Source organism: Crocodylus siamensis, chromosome 8, assembly GCF_052110815.1.
Source record: "Crocodylus siamensis isolate JL-2025a chromosome 8, ASM5211081v1, whole genome shotgun sequence".
NCBI classification, from domain to species: domain Eukaryota; kingdom Metazoa; phylum Chordata; order Crocodylia; family Crocodylidae; genus Crocodylus; species Crocodylus siamensis.
In genome coordinates this window covers 78,315,438-78,338,743 of record NC_143402.1, presented here as the reverse complement: position 1 = coordinate 78,338,743, position 23,306 = coordinate 78,315,438, and the positions used below count along the sequence as shown (strand labels likewise).

Here is a 23,306-nt window from a genome sequence, read left to right as displayed (position 1 = left end):
GTCAACTACCGGTCAGCGCGTCCAATCAACAGCCCGCGTTGCGCAGCCGGCCCAATCAGAATGAATCACGGGGGTAGGCGGGACCTAAGAGAGGCTGAGCAAAGGCTGCACCAATCCAAACCCACGGGAGCTTTGATGGACGGGGCGCTAGGCCTATCAGACCTCGATCGGAGGGGGGCGGCCCAATGAGGGGCGAGGGAGAGCAGAGGCCCATGGGAAGGTGACCCAACATGGCGGCGCCTTGGCTCCGCGCTCGCGAGCGGTTGCGGCGCATCCCCGAGGTGCTGGCGGGCTGCCGGGACCAGGTGGGGATCAGGGGCGGGGCATATCGCGACATCCGATGTTTATGTTGCGACATGAACGGGCGACTCTGGAGCTCAGCGCCCGCCCTGGTTTGCCTTCCAGGCTGCAGCCTACGGGAGGTGCGTGGCGGCCGCGACGGCGGGCCGGGCCGAGCTGCGGAAGGACGCGTGCGCCCGCGAGTTCGAGGCGCTGAGGGCCTGCGTCGCCCGGGCGGTACAGGACCGGGGAGCGGGAATCACCCTGTCGTGATGTCACTGCGCTTAGCCGCCGTGATGTCATAGCTGTGCTGGCTCAGTCGACGCGGCTGGCTTCTCATTTCGCCTGTCCTGGTGTCACTGCTGCATCTTCTGGGCTGCTGTGATGTCACAGCTCTGCCCTGTTCACCTGGTGTGATGTCATTGCTGTGCTCCCCTTATTGTAATGTCACTGCTCTGCCCCACTCACCTAGGGTGATATCAGACCTGTGCTTGCCTTGCTGTGATGCCATCCACCTGGTGTGATGTCACAGCTGTCCTCCCCTTCTTGCTGTGATGTCACAGCTCTGCCCCACTTCCCTGATGTGATGTTATAGGCGTGCTCCAAGAAAGCAGTGACACTAGATTGTGTTTTAAGCAGCCTGACCCCATAGGGAAGAGGCTGTCTAACCCCTCGGCTGGACGAGAGCCTCTTTCCCTTCTGGTCTGCGGCCCGTTTCTGGTGCATCTGTTCCCAGCCTGCCCCCGCGGCACAGCCAGGGATGCCAAACCTCAGGGTGACTCCTCTGCATCCCTTATTTTTACAGGCAAAGGCGGCTGCGAAGTGACACAAGTGGAACCGTGAACAATCCAGGACCTGGATTTATAGCTGCTCTGGGGCTCGGCCAGCTGGAATTGGGGCATTCCTGAGCCTGACAGCAGCTGCCTGCTCTCAAATGATTAGATGGGAAGGAAGGAAGTGGACCAGTGGGCTGGGCACAGGAAAGCTGCAGGCCCCAGTCAGGTCACAGACTAGGCCTGTCAATAAAGGCCTGGAAAAGGCTTCTGAAACTGCTCGGAGCTGTGTCTGTGCTCAGGTTTTATGGGGTAAACGGTGAGTTGCCCCAAGAACGTGGCTCCTCCAGCCATCGGGGCCCCAAGAGACCTGACTTGGCCCCAGCCGCTTGCCCCCCAGGTAGTTCTGACCGACGTAGCGCGCTGGGCCGGGCTCCACTGTGAAAAGTAGTGTTGCGGCAGTGGGCTGCCCTGGGGTCTGTGTACCCGCTCCCCTTCCTGCCCAGAGCTGGAGGAACTGAGGCGGGGGATGCAGAATGAAGCATTTAAGGAGCAACTCCCTCTTGCTGTTGCACAGGCTGGGCTGAGGTCATCCTGCCTGATGCTCACGTGAGGGAGAGTGGACTTGACTTCTGTTTGCTGCAGGGAGGAAGCTGGATGGCAACCCAGATCCAGCGTGGACACGGGTTGTTCCACCAGCCCTGAGAGCAAAGCATTCAAGGGCCTAAGGCAGGCCTACGTCCCAGTCTGCTGCTCCTCGTATCATAGCAGCTATGCTATAGCAGCCATACCCAGGGCTACGTTATGAGGCAACGCAAGTGCTGGCAACGCAAAAGAAGGAAGGGAGCCTTGGTTCCTAGTTAGACCCAAGGCTCCCTTGCTTGGACTTCTCTGAGAGCAAGAGATGCACTGGGTGTGCTGAACCCTTAGCGCAAGGGCAAGGGGCACTACAGGGCAGGCAGATGGAGGCCTGCTGTTCTTTCACAGCCACTGAGGGAGGGGAAGAGCTGGAAGGAGCTCCGTTTGCCTCTGGAGCTCCCTACTGGTGCAGAGCAGCAGATGCCATCCCCCCGCCCCTATGCCCCCCACCATGTCCAGACCCTGCTGAGATGCTCTGCACACGCCTTCAGATAGAAATGCTTCAACTTTTATTGGTCTGTTGGGCTCTGAGCGCGGAGAGGTAGCGGGGTCCCCACCTTGGCCCAGCCCAGCACAAGGAGGTCTCATGCACAACAGGATCCAGCCGTGCTGGCTGGGGAATGTCAGAAGCGTCTTTGGTCCTTTGGCGATGGTGCAGGCACATCGCTGTCAGCGCAGGGCAGGAGACGGGCATGTTGGATGAGCCAGCATTCATGTGGTGAGGAAGGTGGAGGAAGTGCAAGAAGGGGGAAAGTGGCAGCATCTCTCCTTCCCTCACCTCCCTTTGTAGGGGCAGCTGCAGCAGCAAGGGGAGGTACTTGATTCAGCCAAGACCTCAGCTGCCTGCCCCAACTCCAGCCTGCATTTGACAAACACCACACAGTGGGAGAGGCCTCCAGCTGACAACGGAGCTGACAAACCTTCCTGGCTACATTACATTGTGCTTCGAGATGGGGCACCTCTGAGTATTGCAGGGAATCCTGACGATTAAGGCCACGACGATCGTATCAGATGCGCAGGAGAGCGAGGGTATGGGTCACCTTGTGAGCAGGTGTGGCACTGACGACATGCAGGAAACAAGCCCACGTTACAGGGCAAAGTCTGGTTCTTCCTTGCCTGGGAGAGCCAGGCACCATGGCCTGAAGGCAAAGTCTTCCCTGTAGCTTGCCTGTCTGACAGGTCGCTGCAACACCTCCATGTATGACAGTGACCTAGCCCCTGAACCTGGGATGAACTGCAAGAGGCAGTTAAGACAACACAGTTATACGCATATAAAACCACCACAGTGCTGCGGTCTGGGGGCGTTCCCGTCCTCCGAGGAAAAGCTTTGGGTCTGGGTTTGCTTATGTTCCACCTTCAATGTGGCTTCGTCTGTTGACATTTACCAAGCAACGGTCACTCCCTGGCAGGCTGCCCTAGGATGGATTTCCGTTTGTTGCTCCCACAGGAACATCCATGGATTCAAACACCTTGCAGGCCAGGTCTGGGGAAAGATGGACCCTGCCCAGGGAGAAGCGAGGTAGGTAGGCAGGCCTGAGCCAGCTCTGCTCCGCACGCTCCCTTTTCAGCCATGCTTGCAGCAGCCTGAGCTGCTTCTGCTGGGGAGGGAGGCACCGGCTGTGCCCAGCGTGAGCCCCTGAGTGTGCCAGGGATGGGGGAGCTCCCAGCTCAGACATGCAGACAGAAACAGTCCTGTTCAAGGTGGGAGGGTGGAAAGGGGGGAGTCCTTGTTATTGCCAAGCGGATCCCTGGGAGCAAGAGGCAGCACAACGGCAGGCGTCATGCCTGTTTAAGGCGGCATCGCAGACTGACTCCGCCTGTTCCTAAAGCAGGACTCCCCCCACTCACCTCCCCACCAGGCATACGAGGCCAGTGGACATATGCACACGTGCTTCAGAACAGGCCTCTGAGCCCACCACACCCTCTGCCTGGGCTGGTCTGCTCTCCACAGCATCCCCCAAGATCTGGGTCTGCACAGACACTTTGGACAGCATGGCAGGGACCTTGGTCCTGGAGAGAGATGTCGGCACAGGAGGGATAAGGCAATTCATTGGGCACGAAGCAGACAGAGGTCCTTGGAAAGTGTGTGGTAGGGGGGTTGGACTCCTGAGCAGGCAAGTGACCTCCGAAAGCCAGAGGACGATGGGAGCTTTTCTTTCAGGGTCACTGACAATCTCAATCTTGTCACCCCCCACAACACACTCGGGCAGGAATGTTAAGCCTGGTTGGGCAGCTCCAGGGGGAGTTCCCGCAGGTCAGAGCCCAAAGGCCAAGGCCACATGAAGTGCTGCTCACTGAGACCATCAGCCCCTTAGTCACAGCTAAGTGGTCCCTGGCTAACCCAACCCCTCAGCACTGGCCACCCGCGGCACCCCCAAAGCATGGCCTGCCAGTCACCCGTCCTCCTCGGCTGCAGGCACCTGCTTGATCTGCCGGCTGTAGATGACCGGCTGGGCGCCTCCCGCTGCCTGGTGCAGCTGCGTCTCCAGCGCACCACGCAGGTCGTTCACTTTCACGTCAGGGACGGGGTGGAGGCCAATGAGAATGCCACCTCCTGCTGCTGCGCCTGCCCCCTCCTCCTCCAAGTCCCGGCGCCGGCGCCGCAGGTCCAAGTCTGCCTGCAGCTTCAGGTCCCGATTGGGCTTGCCATGGTCATGCTCCACTTGCTCGTCCCTGCTAGTGGCCGCCCCCTTCTCAGGCTTCAAGGCAACCTCGAGTCTGGAGCTCTGCTGCTTCCCAGGCTCCTCGAGCTTGTCATCCATGTGCCTTGGCTTTCCCTGAGCCTCCTGGGCCTCATCTCTGGCTTTCTCCTGGACACTTTCCAGCTTGGCCTGGTCTCTCAGCTGGCCCACCCGATTGCCCCTGTTGGCATTGGCAGCCTGCGGGGGCTCTGCCTTGTGCTGCATGTTCTCCACATGTAGGTTCTTTGCAGCATCAGGTGGGGAGCCTGGGTCCTGGGGCTCTGCACCATTTGCTGCTTTGTCTTTCCGCTCTGCTCCGGGGTCTCTTTTCGGACTCTGGCCTGCCACTTCCTGAATCCTGGGAGCCTCTGGCGGCTCTCGCTGGGGGTCACCAGCAGGCCTGGCCACCATAGCAGCTTTTGGCACATGATCCCTCTTCTCCTGCAGCTTGCCAGCAGCTTTAGCTTCATGGCTTCTTCCCAGCTCCCTGGCCACAGCTGCCTGCTCGGGAGGGTTCCCTGCTGCCTGGGCGGCAGGCAGAGGCTCTCCAGCCTTTTCCATGGAGCTCTTCCCAGCCTGGACTGCCTTGTGCAGCGGGACTTTCCCATCCTTTAGTGGCACCACAGGGATTTCACGCCCATGCCCAGCCTCTTTCTGCATCTCGTCGTTTCCTCTGCGCTGCTCTGCCAGGTTCAGGGCTGGGCTGTCAGGCCCAGGCTGAAGCTGGCTCTGCTTCTCTTTGGGGATGTGCTTGGCAGCACCATCTTCTTGAAGATCTTGGCCTGCTTCCTCTTTGCTCTGTGCAGGGGCTGCACCAAGCTCGGGCTGCACTTCTGCTGCGGAAACAGAAACCAAGAGCCTGTTTGTACAAGGACCCCCCTTTGTGGGGAGCTTGTGTTGCCCCAGACCAGGAAATAGCCCCTCAGGAACAGGCACCTTACCTTGCTTTGGCCTCTCCTCGCCCCCCTCCTCCTGCCTCTGCTGGTGGATCTCCTTGTGCTGCTCTTCAATCACAGCCAGCAGTTTGGCCTGCTGGTCCAGCAGCTGCTTCTGCTGCACCTGCTGCTCCTTGATCACCTGCAGTAGCACAGCGTGGTCCAGCAGCTTGTCCTTCCCTGCGTCTGCAAAGGCAAACAGAGAGGGATGGGGAGGGCAGCACAGGTGAAGGGGAGCATTGCACTTGTGCTCCCCCATGGTACCGCTGCACCCTGCCCCAAAGGCGTTCGCTTCAGGCTGCCACCTCCTGCTCCAGTCCCACTAGAGCCCATTCCGCCTCAGGGACCAGAATGCCCCTAGCTGTCATCATCCTGGCTGTGGGCCGGACTGTGACGTCCCTCCCTAGCAGCCAGCCCCAACCTGCCGGGAGTCCTACAAGCATGTGCGAGAGCAAGACTCCAGCCTCAACTAGAGCTGGGCCCCAAGCACTGAGTGGTTCCTGAGCCGTGCTGAACTGGGTGGGGGGTGTACCCTATCACAAGACATGTCTGCTTGTCCTCTTACACCCACAGCTTCCCCTGCCAGTGGTACCCAGCACACATCACCAATGAACCCACCAGGGCAGAGCAAAGGGGCAGAATTTGGGTGGGGCAAGCTACGGTGGGCAGGGCCCTGCACACATGTGAAGGGGGCCAGGCTGGGAAGAGGCTGCTCTGCTTCTCCAATGCGAGTCCACCACGTTTCATCGATGTCTAGCCCAGCCCCTCCCCTACCCCTCGGAAGCAGGTGTGGGTTAGCTAAACCCCCGCGCTGACCCACGGCTGCTCTGCCTGCTACACAAGCCTGCACTCGGAGGCCACGTCCACTCAGAGAGGGAAGGAGCAGCCACATCTGTTCCAGCTAATGGCGGTGTAGCCACACACCCACCCTACACCTGGGCCAGAGGCCCAATTCAGCGCATAAAATCACAGCAAGAACTTTGCGTGTTCTCTCTAAAGCTGCCTCTGTGCAGCAAGCTTTTTACGGAGAGGCAGCCAGCCGCCAGCGCCCTACAGAGCACATGAACAAGGAAGGAGCTGCTCCCTCCTCATCCTCTCCCTCAGAGATGGGCCCCCGAGACAGTCTGCTTGGTGTCAGCTTGCCCCACGCCCCGTCCCATGCCTAGCAACTCTGCTTCCAAGCCCCTCGGTGCCTCCCAAACACAATGCCCAAAGGAAACCGTGTCAAAGATTAACAGCCTGTCAAATGCCGTTTAAATTAAGAAGGGATGCTGCCCCAGCCAACACGTGCAGCTTCTCCCGGCCCAGCACCCCGCCAGGCAGTTAAAGCACAAGCCTGCCCGCACGCAGCCGAATGTGCCACACCAAGGAGGTCTGGGATTCCCCCCTTGCCCCATCTACACGTGACATCCTGGGGATCAGAGGTTGGGGGTGCAAAGTTGTTTTCAGAGCAATTTATTTCCCCATTTTCACTTGCATTTGGCACCTAGCTCTGAGCAAACGCTCAAACCAAAGTCCCTGCCAGTGCCTGGGTTCCCCAGGCCTCATGGCCACCACTCAGCATGGCTGCCTTTGGGGAACGAAGGATGCAAAGGGGAGCTTAAAGCCAAATGCTGAGCTCTCTACAGGCCTGTGGGGCCTCACTGACTGCAGGGTCTCTGCTGTCCTTTGATCCTAGCCACAGCCAGGAGGCTGGGGCCATCTCATCAGTCTGGGGACTGGCCTGGGACATGCTTCTTTATAAGAAAACAGCTGAAGTCATTACAAAAACACAGGCACACAACAGGGCTGGGGCACGCCAGGGGCTGAGAGCAGGGCTGGGGCAGACCACAGTGCGGAGAGCTCTGGAGATGCCGTCTGCTTGCAAGCAGCTTCCCTGGACGACGCCACAACTGCGCCTCATACAGAAGCAGCACAGGCGCTTCTCTCCTCAGCCCCTCCTGGAGGGACTCCACGGTGCAGAGAGGAATGTGGGAGCTCCAGGTAGCCCTTTGCAGGCCAAAGTGCGGGCAAGAAGGCCTATGCACCATGTGGAGCTGAAGCCAGATGCCCCCACAAGCCAGGTCCAGCCCCTGCACACATGTGAGGCACTTGCAATCCCTGAAGCCTGCCTGACTGCAAACCCTCCACGTGCCCATGGCAAGTCCTCACACTCAGTACCTGTAGCTAGCTTTAAAACGTCAGCTGTTTCAGTCCCAGTGAAACACGAAAGGAAGAGCCATGAGGCTGGTTTCTTAGCAGCTGAAGGTGTCTGAAGGCAATAGAGGTTCCCAACAAATGAGATTGTGGGGGAAGGTCTTTGTGCAGAGTTGGCATGAGAAAGGCACCTGGATGCCAGACTGCACAGGAAGCTGCAGGCCGGTTCCCTGCCCCTACCTGCACACAGGCACTGCTGCCACACAGCACAGCCGGCCTCTCCAGACATGGCACAGCCAGCATCGCTACCAGAGCTGGCCTGGGCAGAAGTGACAACCGCCGTGCATTCCCTGCACCCAGCCCCGCAGCCTCCAGCCAGCTCTGGGCTTGCATCTCACGTGCTGGCGTAGCTTGGGCGCATTTTCTTGTGCGCAGAGCTGCTGGTACTCAGTCAGCAGTGGCCCCAATGTCACACTTGGATCCAAGGAGAGGCCAATGAGTCAGCCCAGCACACAAGGCTAGCAAGGTCTCCCCCCACTCTCACACAGGATCCTTGCACCGAGTTTCACCCCTATGGGCTACTGGGCCAGGGAGCTTGTGGCTTGCAGGGCACCAGCCAGAAGGAAAGGTCATGCATTTCCAAAGGCCCATTTCCACAGCCTCTGGGGGCCAAGAGTACACGGTAGCAGGAAAGTGGCCTGCCCCATGCACAAGCCCCAAGTCCAGCTCTTCCATGCAGCCCCAAAAACAAGCAACAGCAGGCCCAGCAAGGCTGCCCAACTCTATAGCCAGCAATACCCACTGTGCTGGCTGAGAGGCCAACAAGGGAAACAGATGGGGAGGTAGTGACAAGGTGGAGAAGAGGTCATGGAGGCCCCAAGAGATCACTGCTCTGCTACAAGGAACTGAGCCCCACATGCTCCCAGCTAGCACACAGCCATGGCGAGGGCATGGGGAGATAAAGCTCCATGACGATGCCTCCACAGCAGCACTGGGGCAGACGTGTGCCTGCTTGGCAAGAAGCCAGGCTGTTCCACTCCCCCAGGGCCTGCTCTGCTTTTGTAACAGAGTAATGGAGGAGGTGGGTCACAGCACCAGCTGGGCTCAGCATCAGCTGTGCTTTACTGCACACCACCCTCTGCAGGAAGAACCACTGGCCCACGAATCACTACAGCCATCGAGGGGACTCTGGTTGGGAGCGACGTGCTCCCCGGAGCAAGCTGGCTCACCTTTGCTCCCCAGAAGTCCATGCTGGGCACTGTGCATCAGAGTCCCAGCACCACAGCCAGACCCCAAGCCCCCTCCCACACACACACAGACTCGGAGGCAGAGGCACTCACCCTCCATCTTGCTGCCAACGCCCTCTGGGTGCTGCTCCTCAGCAATGCGGCTCTCATGCTGCTCAGGTAGCTGCACCAGCGCTGGGTCCGGCCTGCCTGGTGGAGGCAGCTCCTGCCTCTCCCCTGCGAACACGCAGCCCCACAAGCCCGTTAGCTGGGGAAGCCGCTGCTCTGCAGCCCCTCTCCCCCCACCAGCCAGCATGGTTTATACACACACACACACACACACACACATATATAATGATGGTGAGGGAAGCTGTAAACAAATTTTTATTTAACTATCCAAAAGCCTGCTGGCGGTGAGCCAACGCTAACAACCTCAGCCAATTAACAGGCAACAATGGTCCTAGCCGCTTCTAGATGGGTGCTTTGCAACGTGTTACCTGTCAAGATCTCTCAGCTCGGAATCCCCAGCGAGTTTCAAGACGCAGGAGAAGAGGCCAGTGTCTGACATAGAGCAGACCCACAAACAAGGGCCCGACAGACAGCATCAAAGCTGTCAAAGCACCCAGACCCCTCCCCTCTCCTCAGCAGCTGCTGGAGGGACTGTGCATATTTGCAGAATTAAAAGGAAGTGCTGAAAGGCAGGTAGCCAGGACCTGTAGCTCCCCTCACGCACCAAGAGACACTGGCTCAGAGCAGGAGACTTACCTGGATCAGCCTCCTTCTCCGCGGGCTTCACAACTTCCTCCTCGTTCCCAGGCAGTTGGGGCTTCTCCACGGGCTCTCCACCCCCTGGCTGGGCAGCAGCTGGCACTCTGGCCTCACGTGGCTCCAGGTCTTTATAGGGTGGGTGGCCGTCCTGCCGCGGGGCCTGCATCTCTGGGGCATCCCCCACATCCTCGACGGGGCTGTCAAACTTACCCCGGAGCTGCTTCGGGGCCCCACCCTGGTCTGGGTGCAGCTCCTGTTTCTCGGGATCCAGCTGCACGGGTCTAGCCAGCTCCTCGCCCACAGCCGGCTGCAGCAGGTTCTCCTGGGCTCCTTCCCGGGGAACTTTGTTCTCCTCCGAGTCCTCCTGCTCCCGCCGCTCGTCAACCACCACCTCATCGTGTGGCACAGGCGGCTCATGGCGGTGGGCCTCCCCCACGGGAAGAGCAATCCCTGTGCAGGGGGCCAGGAGGGGAGGTCAGGAGGCAGGCAGCTTGCTGAATACCCATGTGAACAGCTGTGCACCCTGCTCCCAGAGGCTGCTGTCTGCCCTGGAGCTAGCAACTTCCAGGAAGCATTAGGCAAGGGATCTGGGTCCCAGGAAGGGCAGGGGAGGGAGCCTGGACTATGACTTTTCCCCCAGGATAACACTCTTTAGCCCATGTCAAACTGTGCCCCCACAACCCCAGGTCTCCCACCTCTTTCTCAGCCACCTGCCATGTCCTGACAGTACCTTGATCAGGCCGATCGAGCTGCACTTTCTCCTCCTGCTTCTCTCCCGCCTCATTCCTCTCCGGCACATCCATGGGCACCTTGATCTGTGGCTGCTCCATCTCGTCCTTCTCGTCTGGCAGCTTGGGCTTGTCACGGTCGTCCTCTGCCCCCTCTGCCACCGGGTCCTGGTCTGCAAGCACAGTGCCGTGAGTGAAACGAGAGGACCTACGATGGCACCCTGTCTCTACCCCAGCCAGCCAGGCCCTTCCTATCTCAGCTCCGAGCTTTCTGCTCAGACAAGTGTCTTTAGCTTCCCGCCCAACCCTCCCCGCATGCCTCTGTCCCAAAAACCAGCCAGCATCTCCCCGATTCCCCACCTGGGGTGGAAGGCACAAGCTACCACAAGCTGCCGCCGCCAGGTGGCAGCCTCGGCCTTGCTGTTTCCTCTGAGGCTGGTACAGGAAAAGGCTGGGAAAACTGGCTGCCTTCTCACGTGGGGCCCAAACCCATGTCCCACAGACCTGTCGGGGGCCTGTGGAGGTCATGTGGCGCTTTCCCTTTTTGCCTGCAGCTGCCAGCCAGGCTATGGGTAGCAGAGATGCCCAGGGAAGCTCCTTGGGTTTGCTTTTCACTTGCTGCAACTGCCATCATGAGCTTGATGGGAACGGCGAGGGAGCTGCCAGACCCTGGCTAAGGCAGCCTTCAGCAAGGGCAACTGATCTCCGGAACCAGCCACCTCACGGGCAATGGTGAAGTCCCCATCTTCGGGCCTCTTATTTGGCTACCAGATGCTTTCCTGGGAGCTGCATCTGTCAAGCACATTCTTGGGCTTGATACCAAAGTTACTAGGTGGGATTCCACAGCCTCTGTCATACAGAAGGTCATCCAACGGTCCCGCCTACGTGAGCTAATGGGCCCAAAAACCCCTTACAGCCCTCTAAAACCAGAAGGCAGGGTGTCCATGCTGCAGGAGCGAGGGAGACAGAAGGGAATGTGAACTCTGAAATGTATTCTCCCCCCCCAAAAAATCCTCTTCCCCTTTCTCTTCCCCCTTTTGGGGGGAATTCACTCCATTAATATTGTTTAGTCCTGTCACCACCCCCACCCCTTGACCCAACAGAACCGGCGCAATTTCTTCCAAGGGGGCGTTCGTGGGACGCAAAAACTTGCCACTCGCTGACCTGTGTGGGGGCCTTGCGCCGGCTGTGAAATAGATGGAGCTGTGCACGGGAAACCCGGCCTCGCTGCCATGCAGCTGAGCTCCGAGAAGCGCTCCGTTTCCCAGGATCCTTGGCCAAGTCAGCCCCATGGGGAGAATGGGAAACTGAAGCAACAGCAGGAGCTGGGCCAGGCATTTCCACTTGTCAGAGCTCAGGCTGCCTGTGAAACTGGAGGGGTCTGAACCCCCTGAAGGCAATGGCCGGGCCCCACAGCCTGCAAAAGAACTGGCTTTCTCCCTCGGGTCGGAGGATAAGGGCAAGACAATCCAGTGTTCCTGAACCAAGTCTGGGGGGCCAATGAGCTTTGCCTGCTACTAGTGCCTCACCCTCCCCGCAGCAAAGCTGTTCCCAGCCAGATCAGCCTTACTCGTGCCTCTGAACGTTACCGCCCCACCCCCGGCCAGCTCAAGGGAACTGCTAACTATGCACCTCAGTCCGCACTGCATTTAAGGAGGAAGGAAGGGGTGAGGAGAGCGTCTTGCTCTCCACAAAGCTAAACACACGTTATTGCCCACAGCCCACGGCTGCCCACAGGTCCACATCATTAACACCAGGGTTAATTGTTTGGCAGCTGCAAAATTTAGCCAAACCGACTCTTCCGTCCTGCAACGGTTAAAAACGCAGCGCTCCTGCAGCACAGCAGCCGTTTAGCCGAGTGACCTATTCGAATAAACCTGTGGCTGCCCGACGCTCTGCAGCAGGTGAAACTACTGAGGTCTCCAGGATACAATTAAATGGCTGGCGGAGGCCCCAGCGCCATAACGAGGTTTGGTCGTAAATCAAGAGATGGCTAGCGTGCTGCAGCACAACGCGGCACAACAACCTGCGCGCCAGATACCATCTCCACTCCGTAATAAGACAAAGTTGCCTCTGAGCCGTCATTTTCTCAGCAGGAAACAAAATTAAGTTCATCATCAGGGCGTGAATTAATGGCCTCTCACGCTGCATGGAAATCTGCAAGGAGCTATATGCGGTTTGCAGAGAACAATTTTGCTCAGGATGTGTAATAATCACTGTAACTGTCTAGTCGCCCTTCAGGTCCCTTTGGATAATGTTACAGTAATGCTGTGCCTCTTAATGTTTTATGAGTGGCGTTGGACTTTACAGGCAGAGGCTGAGAGGCTATAAAAGCTTCTTGGCTTACAACAACAACAAAAATCTCGGCATTCGACAGCAAAGAGGGCTTTCTTTGCCTTGTGAGGAAGTCCAGGCCTCGGAGGCTTGCTGGTCGTCCAGAACCACCCCAGCTAGCAATGCTCTTTGGCGGCTCCTGTCTACGGTCGTCCATGGGCGAGGAGGGGGAAATCCAAGCTTTCTGAATCTTATTTTAAGTGGTTTGCCAACAATCTCTCTAGGCTGCAATAAACTCTCATGATTAGCAATCTTAAAAGCCTTCCCTCCCCCACAGCTTCTGGATGGGAGAGGAGCAACGGTCCCAGAAAGACATTAAATTACCCTTCACGTGGTTTTCATATCGCTCTTGTCCACCATGTTAAGGACCATGGCTCAAAACCCCCATCGATGCAGCAGACCCCTCCAGAGCCTCTTTGACCCACTCGGAGCAGAGGGGAAGGGGTGTAAACAGGACCAGACATGCCCTGGGAAGCACAGGCGGGGCATGGAGCCCTCGGGAGGTTCAAGCGAGGGAAGAAAATATATTTTGGTGGGGGGGGTCCTTGCACCACAGTAGACCCCGAGCTATTTCATGTCCATGGCAGGCACCACCTCAGCCTTGCCAAGGGCTAGAGAGACCTCAGAGCCACCACCTCTGCAAAGGACAAGCTAATTCCCACTGCAACCTCCCGGGATGCCACTTGGATTGCCTTCCCCTGCCTGATCTGCTGCCCTGCTTTCTGCTCCCCACCCCGTGCTCCCTACCTGATGTGCTTCCCTGCTTTCTGCTCTTGGCCCCAGTGCTCCCTACCCAATCTGCTGCTGTTTTTGCTCCCTGCTCCATCTGCTGCTGTGCTGCCTTCCCCCCAACCCGATCTGCCACATGCCACCTACAGAGGCTGCCCGTGCCACTTGTGGCACACACTTGGCCACCCCTGCACTACACGACGCCAAACGCATGGCAGGCTGCTAAGTGCTGTCAATCAATGCTGACACTTGACTCCCCTGGAAACACAACCCGTCTCCTGGCGCAGCTGGGGAAGGGCAACCTCAAGGGGATTATCTTTGTTCTTGGCAGTGTGGCACAGGACTGGGGTCACCTGCCTGGAAGGCCTACAAAAAAAAGAAGAGGGGACTCCTACTAAGGAAACAGCTGAGAAAAGAAATGCATCACAGCTGCACGGTTCAGAACATGGAGTGGGGTGATCTTGGGTCCAGGCTCTTGAATACCGAGCTCCCCAGAGCCCTACTGACATGAAGAGAACCCAAGGGTGCACAGCCCTGCTGAATGGGGCCCTTCAAGACAAGCAGGGGCCCTGGGTCCAGCCCAGCTCAGATCCACTCTCAGGAGCTGTGCCCCCCTTCTGTCTCTGAGAGCATCAGGGGCATGTCTGCCACTCCAGCCAGCAAAACGATGCCACCCCTCCTGCCCAAAATGGTGACAGATTTCACAAGGTTATCGAATGGCAGCAGTGAAATTAGTTCACAGTTGTCTCCTGATACACCAGCAGTAAAAGCGAACCCAAATTACAACAGGGTGATAGCTCCTTTTCTGTGTCACCAGCCCTATTAAAAGCTCTCTCTCTAAAGGCACGAGGGAGAGCTACAGCAAAATCAAGCTGTTCCTATAGCTATTAGGAGTGAAGGGAGTAAACTGCATTTCACACGCATTTGGGGGCTGCTCCCTGGAATAATTTACCCAACTCAGCTGGTGGGGAGAAGAGCAATGGGGCAGGTTTCTTCCAACCAAGCTGCCATGATATTGCAATGAATCCGTGAGAAAAGCAAATGTTCTGGGACCAGGCGACACTGGGCCCAGGGCCCACGTGCGTTGGTAGCAAAGGAAAGAGCTCAGTGCTGCGTCCAGCGAACCGAGTCCCATCCAAGTCCTGTGAAATGTGAAACAGCAAATCCAACTGGGTAAGGACTGCGGCCCAGTCTCTTGGATACCTCTTCCCCAACGCAAGCAGCCGTGCTTCTAGGACTGCTGGGGAAAGGGCACTGTTGCATAAAGAGCATGAATCAGGCCTTTGTTACAAGATATTGCACAACGAAAGAAGAAAATGAAGCAGCAATGATCAAGTAAAGGAGCTGAAAAATATTACAAAATCTTAATCCTCCCCATGAGACCCTCTGGGGTGCTTTCAAATACGGAGAGAAATTGCCTAATTAGCTTTTTTTAAAATGGATAATTGCCTTCATGAGCTTTCACAGGCAGCTTAGCAACCTTTTAACATACATACACACTGTATGTAATACCAGAACATTTCTGAAAGGGGTTTTATACCTTCCCAAAGAGCCGCTGACAGTAAACCTCAAGCAATACAGGCAGGGGCCGTAATGGGCACTTGGGTGTCGTTAGTAAAAACACTATTCAGAGTTCGCTGGTCAATACGTGTTCACATAAAAGGGCAATGTTCTAATATTCATAATCTCAGGGCCCACAGGGCAGGGTTTTAATGAAAGTCTGTACAGTTCTGGTCTCCGCAACATCAAAGAGACCAATAAAACTCCTCTCACATGCTGACAGGCAAAAGTCAGACGGTGAACACAGAATGGTAAAAGGCACAGCCCAGCTCCGAGGTCTGCCTCAACGAGGCAACCCATCAATTAAGGGGGGTGGGCCCGAGGGGCGGGGGGGGAAGAGAGGTGGAAAAAGAATCAAGAACATGCTAAAAACAAACTGCATGTGGCCTGCGGACCAGCCATGTGTTTCTACTAAAGACTTGTGCAAGAAATAAGAACCAGATGTGAGCCAGTGGAGGGTGCCCAGGTGAGAGCAGGGACGTCCCGAGTCCCGCACACGCTTTGAATGACAGGATGCAGCTGCTGAGGAGGTTGCGGGCCACAAGCTAGCCCTCCTCTTTCCAGAACAAGCCAGGGCAGAAAGGCAGAGCAAGGGGGGTGTCGATTAATGCAGGGCGATTCGTTGCCACCCGATGCCGCGTCCCAGGGAGACGCAAGTCCCAGGCCTGGTGGAGCTCCACAGGGGCAGAGCAAGAGGCGGGACCGGCCACGCTGCCGGGCACACGCAGTTCTCAGGGGCAGCAGGTGGGCAGGCTGTGTACAATGGGGCCCTGAGCCCGCTCTGCGGCTGGAGCTCATTGTTCTGTTTCCTCTCCCCAAGCCCATCTCCTCCCACCGGACGAGGCTTCAAAGTCAGCTCTAAAAAGCACCTAACTCCACTTCCCAGGGAAAGGCATCTCCCGGCATTCAGCGCCAGCCTCCTCCCTCCCTCTCACTGGCCAAATACGAAACAAACCCCGACAGAGCGGGAAGGAAGTGCGAGGTTTTGCTGTGAACACGCTTGTTAGCATGCACGGGAGCACTACACCGCATCCCCAGGGAAGTTTAAGAAATAAAAATACAAGAAGCGTCTTCCTCCAGGGTAAGATTATTTAATCCAGCGTCAAGTAGCATCTGATAAGGGCTAATGCCGACTAACTAGCTCTAAACGCATCTTGCGTGCGTGTAGGAGGGCAGTAAGGGATTCACTGTGCTGCATGATGATGGAACACAGGCTTCCTGCTCCGGCTCCCAGGTTAGTGTGGGGATGGGGCAGACAGGAGGCTGTTAGCAAGCTTCGGCCCATGCTGCCGGTCAGAAGGCTGCTTCCTCCGCATGTCTGTAGCGGCTCTGTGGGCTGGTGTGGCTCCGAAACTCCACCGCAGTCCCAGAATTAAAATCGCAGCCCTCCTCCCAGCCTACAATTCAGGGGCTGAGCGTGCCTTTCACTGAGCATTCAGAGGTGTCCGGGACAAGGCGTCAGCCTAGACATACAAACCCCACCACTGCTGGAGACAGAGGGGCCTGGGAGAGAACATTATCACAGGCTGCACCAGCATCTCAGAGATGCTCCAAGCTGTTCAGCAGGAACCCAGCCAATGCCTCGGAGGGAGTCTAATCTCCGGCAGAGAGGCTGCCCTCATTTCACTTCCGTTCTCCAATCACTGGGAGGAAATTTCAAGGCCCCGAAGAACAACAAAACAAAAAAAACCCAAACAAAAATAAAATCCAAACCCCAGGACAAAGCCCCAGATGAGGGGCACAGGAGGGTCACGCGACACCTGCTCGTGATGGCCTTGCGAGGCCGCCGTGCAGCTGGGGAAAGGAGCACGGAGCCGTAATTCTATCAACGGCCCCAGTAAACAAATAATAAATAACGTGAACCAGTAAACAAAGCCGAGGCATAATCACGGGCTTTGTCAGAGCTAAAACTGGCTTCAAATTTATATCCTCGCCACCAAAAAAAAAAGAAAGAAAGAAAGTCGGCGCCCATAAATTTACATACCTTTGAGTTCAATGAATGGCTTGTTATTGAAACCTTGTACAATACGCTGGCAGAAACGTTGAAAGCAGCCCTGTTTTGGCTCCTTGTACCCTTCATACAGGTGGCCAAGCACAGTGCTATCTCCAGTCTCCGGCTCACAGAGCGCCTTTGATTGCCCAGGCTTGTGCAGTTCCCGAGCTCGGGCGCTAGAGGGAGGGTCACGGCCACCCCCTCCACTGGTCCCTAATTCGTCACACTGGGAAAGCCAAGTCCTTGGTGCGGGTGCAGGAGGTTTTCTAGGGAGCTGCCACTGCACCCTTTCCTGGCAGCGCGCTCGGGATGACCTGGAGATGCAGGCTCTCGAGGAGCAGCTATAAAGAAGACAAGGCATTCTGGTAGCAGGGTAGTACCAGGGGAACATGCAGTGAAGGCATACCTGCTATTTTGGCAGCAATGATGTTATCAAGTCCCTTGTCCAGATCAGCTGGCTCCAGCGCCTCTATCTTTCCCGGAGGGTCCTCTGTTGCCGACAAGGTGGTGTACGTGCTAATAACCAGGATTCCCAAGCCAATCCACAGTATAACCTGCACAACAAGCCAGAGCCCCGGTTACACATGGAAAAACAAGCCCACCTTCTCTACAACACTTCCTCCACCGCCCATGTCCCAAAACAACTCAGAGCGCCCAGCTATGACAGGCACTGATGAGCAGGAGAGGGAGAAACTCAAGAGGTGAACGGGGGAGAAAGGTATTTTCAGCAGAGGTTTCGATCAGGATGGGCAGAGGCGGGGAGGTGGCGTCAGGTGCTGAGAGCAGGAAAGGAGAAGGCTCTGGTGGCAAAGGTGCTCTGATCATGCCAACAAAGCTGTGGCAGGGCTATGTGATGTAGGACAAGGCAGATGCAACATAGCAGGGTTTTTAGTCAGTCAATCGACTCGGCTTAGAAGATGCCCACCATTCATGCCCAGCTTGGGACACTGGCGAGTTTACGCTTCTACCACCGGGAAAGATAGGTTTTTTTCAGTCTCCAAAATGATGCATTTGAAACAAGCTTTCTTGTCCCTTTTCCCCAGCCCAAATAATGCAGCAGGGTGCAGGTGCCTGAGATCCTAACCAAACCGACTGAATAATTCCCCGCATAACAGTCAAGAGCAAGATGAAAAGGCAACAGAATGGAGCTCAGTGCAAAGAAAGGACTATGGTGGACTTCACCGCCATCAGAGAAGGGAAGCCTATTTTCTCAACCTGAGCTGGAACATCCCACAGAAACCTCCCCAGTCCAGGATGCTGGTAGAAGGAGCCAGGCTGAAAATCCAGACCTGCCAGTAATGAAGGCAGGAATCTCTCCATACCTGGGAAGTCTGGAAACACGTAGGGGATTCAAGTCAGGTGGAGGGTGCCTAGCTAAGTAGCTACCTGATAAGAAGTGATCAGCAGTACAGGCAGAGGGAACGTCTGCCTCGCTCGAGCGGTGGAACTGCCAGACGCCTTGCTGCTCCACCTAACGGAAGAGGCCCTAGTTGAAAGCGTCACACGGACAGTTTGTTGGCTGACAGCGTGGATAGTGAAGGAGCTTTAATTAAACTCTGCTGTATTATTTTTACCAAGTTAATCACCGTAATTGTCCCTGCCAGAGAGTCTGGCAGAGCTTTCTCTGCATGTCAACAAAGTGGTTGGCGAAAGGTGGCGTTGGAGTCAGGAGGGTGGTTGAAGGGACCACGGCCCCCAGCACAGGCCTGTGCCTCCCTGCGCGGCGCAAAGGGTCAGAAAAAGAATGGACAATTACGTGCAAAATAGAAAATGCCCCTTGGGTGGAGACCATACTGTGGGGACACTTGTCAGAGAAGCAAGGGAGCAGGCTATCTACCCTCACTTCCTGAGGTCAAGCCCATCTCAGTGACCTTGGCTACAGAAGCAGAAATGCCCAGACAGCTCAGACCAGGCCTCCTCTACACATCATAACTTCAGACCACCCTCACGAGACATGCTCTGGCTTCACATGCCAGCTTCACTCCTCATCCGCCACATTTCCTGGCTGCTGCCCTCCCACGGCCTTGATCTACCAGCTGCCTGCAAGTTCTTTGGGGACATGGCTGCTGTCTGCATGCTCTGAGCCCAGACAAGTCATCACTGCTACAGGCACATCACAAGGAAGTCCACAGGGCAGAGTCTTCGGTTGCAGAGGAAACACTTCTGTGGTAACCATCTCCCCACTGTCCGAGGGAAACAAGGCTGTGAACTGAGTGCCTCTTGCAGAATGATTATATAGGTCATTCTCATTTATACTGCAATTATCACCCAAGGTCTACGGTAAACCGGGCATGGTTGGTTCAAGTGCTAAGCAAACATGGAGGAAGAGCTAGTCCCTATCCAGCCTGAAGACAGAAGATGCAACAAGAGGGTATAACAAACATGTAAGAAGTGCACAAAGGCAGGAAGAGGGAAACAGGAAGATTAGGTGTTCATGCAGGCTGGGGCCAAGCTGGATGGCTGAGACACTCAAAGGTCTGAAGCCCCTGCTGGGACTTACAAATCTACTACTAGCTGGCAGTTTCCCACTGCCATCCTGGTAAAAGGAAGTGTGGGGAAAAGGCTTTGAAGGAGGGAAGCAGCTTTGCGTATTCTTCTGGGGAAGTGTTTCCTGCTCAGGGCAGCATGGGGGCAGGCATGAGGGTGCCTGTGGGAAAGCAGGATGAGAACAACCAAGGAGCCTGGCATTGTGTGGGGAGGGTGGAATGGGGCGAAGGCACAGCACCTAAGTAGGGTGGGAGTCTCAGTCATCAGGAGCTTCAAAGGTTTTGAACTGGATGTGGGGGTGAAGGGAGAGCCCATGGAGGACCAAAAAATGGCAGGAGGGAGCTGTGGTCAGGTCAGGGGCCAAGAAAACTGCTGGTCTAAATATCCCTAGGGCCAGAACAGACGTTGAGTGAGGAGGAAGGTAATGGGAGAAGAGGCCACTCTGGACAAAAGCCCCAGCCAAATGGTCAGAGAGCAAAAGCCAGATCTTAGAGATGTTATGGAGGAAGCAGCAGCAGAATCTGGTGGCTGCCTGGCCGTGTGGGTGTCAGAACAGATATCCTGCCGCACAGCTCCTGCCAAAAGTGGAGTCAGCAAGCTGGCCCATTCTGCCCTCACCTCTGACCCCGGCCATTTCCTTTCTCCAGCTCATCTGACGCCCCTGCGGGAGCCCAGCTCTGTGACTTGAGACCTCTGCCGCCCGCCTCCAGAAGTGGGAGCGGAAAGGAAGAGTGTTTCCACAAAAGGGTTCCTGCTACACCAAAATAGACCTGCTAGAGAGAAAACAGGCCTGCAGGAAGAGCTGATAAGTTCAGGCCTTTTATGGGCTATTTACTTAAAATCCAGGTCTCAGTGGGAACTGTAGGCTGGACAGGCTGGGGGGCTAATCACAGCCCTGGACCCTGTGTCCAATCCCACAAGCTCCTTGGCCTGGGGAATGCTCGGAGTTTGTTTGAGAGCCAACTCTGCATCTCGGGACACCCAAAATCAGCCTGGGCTCTCCCAGGCTAACCTCCCTGCCCTGAGGGAGGGAAGGAGGACAGCACGATTCCAAGCCAGCCCTGACAGCACCTCTCAGTCCTGACATAAGCCACACACAGCAAGGAAGGGCCCCCCACCCCATAATGAACCGACATGGGAACAGCCTGCTGGGGCTGGAAGCTGGGGGTGCAAGACTAGCCCAAAGGACCATTGACTACAAGACAGATGGGGGGAGAAGGGCTCTATGGCAAAAAGGCCACAGCGCCCTACAAACAGTGAACCCAGCAGGCGCCAAGGCATCTTATCCCAACAAGAGCCCAGGTCCACCAGGCCGTGCTGCCTACAGAAGAGCCCTCAAGTCACAACAGGCTCCTTCTAGGGTCAGTGACTGCTGAACTGCTCCAACAGCCCCCAAAGCTCAGGCCCTGCTGCTTTAAGTGCATTTTCTGGAATCCCCCATTATGGACCCCCAGGAGAGGGGCCTGTATTATAGGTCACAGGTGAAATGGAGTTGTTCTAAGCAGTGCTGCTCTTATAGGGTTAATTATTAACACACCCCCCTTTGCAGGTGACTAACCATTAAAGTAATGGAGCTGACACATCGGAGTCCAGCAAGTAGCAATGACCTCGCTGGAATGTAAGGGAGACAGACATTTATTTCTCTTCTCGGGCTTCCCGTAATGCCAACAGGGTAATTACCAGATCTTCACAAGAGCACTTAAATGAGTATAAAGGAACTCTGTCTGCTCCCCCCTCACCACTGGGTCAGGTTGAGGACTGCCAGGGAATGACAATGAAGGGGAGCAGCCTCATGGTTGGCTCCACTGGACAAGGTAAATATGAAAGTCACCTCGGTGCGATTGAGGAGCCTCCTGCTCCGTTACAGAAGCCCAGGCTGTCCCAGGACACCCCCAGTAGGTGCTGGGAAAGTGACTCGGTACAGGGCCACACACGCTGCCGAAACGCGTCTCCAGGTCACACAGGACCCCATTTTGGAAGCAGGGAGAAGGCTAATTGCAAATCAAAAGACAGGCGGAAGGCGAGGTCCCTGCTGGACTTCACCAGCCAGCACATGGGATGAAGGGTGCTGCCCCCAGGGGCACAAAGGCAGAGCCCAGAGGGGTGCCATGTTGCAACCCTGACAGCGAGGTACAGGGCAGGGAGTTAGGCGTCTCCCTTTCCTTAGGGCGCAGGCCAGGAGGACAGCAACTGCTTGCGGCTCCCAGGAGGGGCCTCTCCAACACGCCTGTGTCAACACAGCCCAGCCAACACCTTCCTGTTAGAAGCAAAGCGCTTTGTTTACAGACCTCGGGCCGACCTTCGACAGCTCGGTGCCAAACCTCAGCCTGTCCCCAGCCCTCAGCTCCCCCAGGGCACCTTTCCACCCAGTTACCCCATCGCTGCTCCATGTCAGGCAGGATCCAGACCTGCATGCTGTAGCGGGCCCGCCCGACACTGCCAACCACAACAAAGGGGAGGATTTCCCCATTCGCTCACGTCTCCCTGAGCCCGGCCTTAAGCTATGTAACTTCCCCGTCGCTCTGTTACCTGATCATCTTTCCAACATACCAAGCCTTTTAACTAAACCACCCCTGGAGCTTAATCCACCCTGCAATTCCCAGACTCTGGCTTGCTGCCAGCTGTTGACTGACCAGCTGTCTGTAATAATTAACAACTCCCTGGCAGAATCCAACGCCCTTTGCTGGCGAACAGAAACATCTGGGACGCGGATGTCCCACCCCCTTGGAAAAAAAAAGCTGCTCAACTCTTAATCCAACTTCTCCACCTTCTAGCTCAAGTCCGTGCTGTCCTTGGAGCAAACGGGTCTGGATTCTAGGGCGTCCCTCAGGACACCCACAATCTTCCATGGGCTGAAAATCCCCTCCAACTAGCTAAGAGATGGAAGACCTGCAAGCGGGGAGCAGGAGGGAGGAGGAGTAGGAAAGACCTCGGACATCTCACTGGAAACATTTGTGCGAATTTCGTGGAAGAAATGAAGCGAGCCTTCCAGAACTGGAACAAGGCTGGGCAGAGAACCCGGCTCTCCCTGGGCAGGCGGGAGGGAGTTCTGCAGCCTCGTGTGTTTGCCAAAAGGCAGATCTGTCTTTGCTGAAATACTCAGCAATGGAGGTCAAAACAAACGTGCCAGCCTGGCAGCTGACGGCTCATTCCAAAACGGGTCGCACAACTCCCCAGCTGCTCTGCTTGCCAGGGTACCCCACGGGCCCACCACCGAGGATGAGCTGCTGTTCCTTACGGGGGGGATTTTTGAGACTACCAACTGCCTTGCTGAGCTTACGACCCACATTTAAGCTCTGTGCAGCCTTCAAGCCCTACTGCTGGGCTGAGGGCAACTGGGCCACAAGCTTGGCCCCTCCTAAGTGCGGTTTCCGTTGCTGCAGAGGATGGCTCCACTCAGCCCCAACAGAAAGCCATTCCTGAAAGTGCCCTTTGTTCCACTGCAGACCCAGGCTGCTGTCTAGACCTGTGCCTGGGGTTTCAGTCAAAGGAGTGAGGACCAGAGGTGTCAGAATTCAGAGCGGGTGCTGGAAAGCTGGACTGTTTCCGCGTGTCAGAGCGAGCTTGAAGCAAAGTGACAGAAAAATCCGCTCCGCTTCAAAAGCTTCATGTGCCTTCACAAACCCACAAGTCATTCCACACAGAAAAAGCCATTATTTCTGTAGGACCCACAAAAATGTTCTCCCCCTGCTGACTCGGCAACTCCCTGCAACTCTATTCCCAGAACAGTAGCGGCCGACAGGGCTGGGAGCACAGGCAGAGGCTGCGAAGGGGCCCTGCATTCAGTGATGGTTAGGGGAAACCAACACACCTTCGTTTGGGCTCCATAAAATACACAGTGTTTGCGAAACACAAATGCTCAAACCCCGCAAAAGAGACATTTTACTTGAGGTCCCTTTGGAGGTCAATTCAAAACCAGAGTGAAGGAAAAGCTAAGCTACAAGTAGCCTCTGAATGACCCCAATTTTTTAGAAATCAGTTCCTGTACCAACACCTCCGTGTGTGTTCCTTTTTATTATTATTATTATTTCGGCTCCA

General features: G+C 56.2%; 2 protein-coding genes across 3 annotated transcripts in view; one reads left to right on the top strand and one right to left on the bottom strand.

Annotated features, from left to right (window-relative positions):
• Window positions 1-106: 106 nt before the first annotated feature.
• On the top strand, window positions 107-1,337 carry NDUFAF8 (NADH:ubiquinone oxidoreductase complex assembly factor 8). Its single transcript, XM_090058916.1, has 3 exons — window positions 107-305; window positions 406-516; window positions 1,085-1,337. Exons 1-3 carry the CDS (start codon window positions 231-233, stop codon window positions 1,103-1,105), a joined length of 207 nt encoding a protein of 68 aa, XP_089915042.1. The 5' UTR covers window positions 107-230; the 3' UTR covers window positions 1,106-1,337.
• Window positions 1,338-2,177: 840 nt separating this feature from the next.
• SLC38A10 (solute carrier family 38 member 10) overlaps window positions 2,178-23,306 on the bottom strand; it is a 40,656-nt gene continuing 19,527 nt past the window's right edge. Inside the window, exons 11-16 of one of the 2 annotated variants that reach the window (XM_090059373.1) lie at window positions 17,188-17,335; window positions 10,168-10,338; window positions 9,435-9,887; window positions 8,784-8,906; window positions 5,314-5,493; window positions 2,178-5,205 (exon numbers count right to left, since the gene is read on the bottom strand). In XM_090059373.1, the coding sequence (XP_089915499.1) occupies window positions 4,085-5,205; window positions 5,314-5,493; window positions 8,784-8,906; window positions 9,435-9,887; window positions 10,168-10,338; window positions 17,188-17,335 (2,196 nt within the window). In that variant the 3' untranslated portion in view covers window positions 2,178-4,084. Of the gene's footprint in view, window positions 5,209-5,313; window positions 5,494-8,783; window positions 8,907-9,434; window positions 9,888-10,167; window positions 10,339-17,187; window positions 17,336-23,306 lie in introns of both variants that reach the window. The other variant, XM_090059372.1, reaches the window with a different exon arrangement.

Coding starts and splice junctions, on each gene's coding strand:
- NDUFAF8 (XM_090058916.1), top strand. CDS start 231: ATGGCGGCGCCTTGGCTCCGCGCTCGCGAGCGGTTGCGGCGCATCCCC. Junction 306..405: donor TGGCGGGCTGCCGGGACCAG/GTGGGGATCAGG, acceptor TTTGCCTTCCAG/GCTGCAGCCTACGGGAGGTG. Junction 517..1,084: donor GGGCCTGCGTCGCCCGGGCG/GTACAGGACCGG, acceptor TTATTTTTACAG/GCAAAGGCGGCTGCGAAGTG.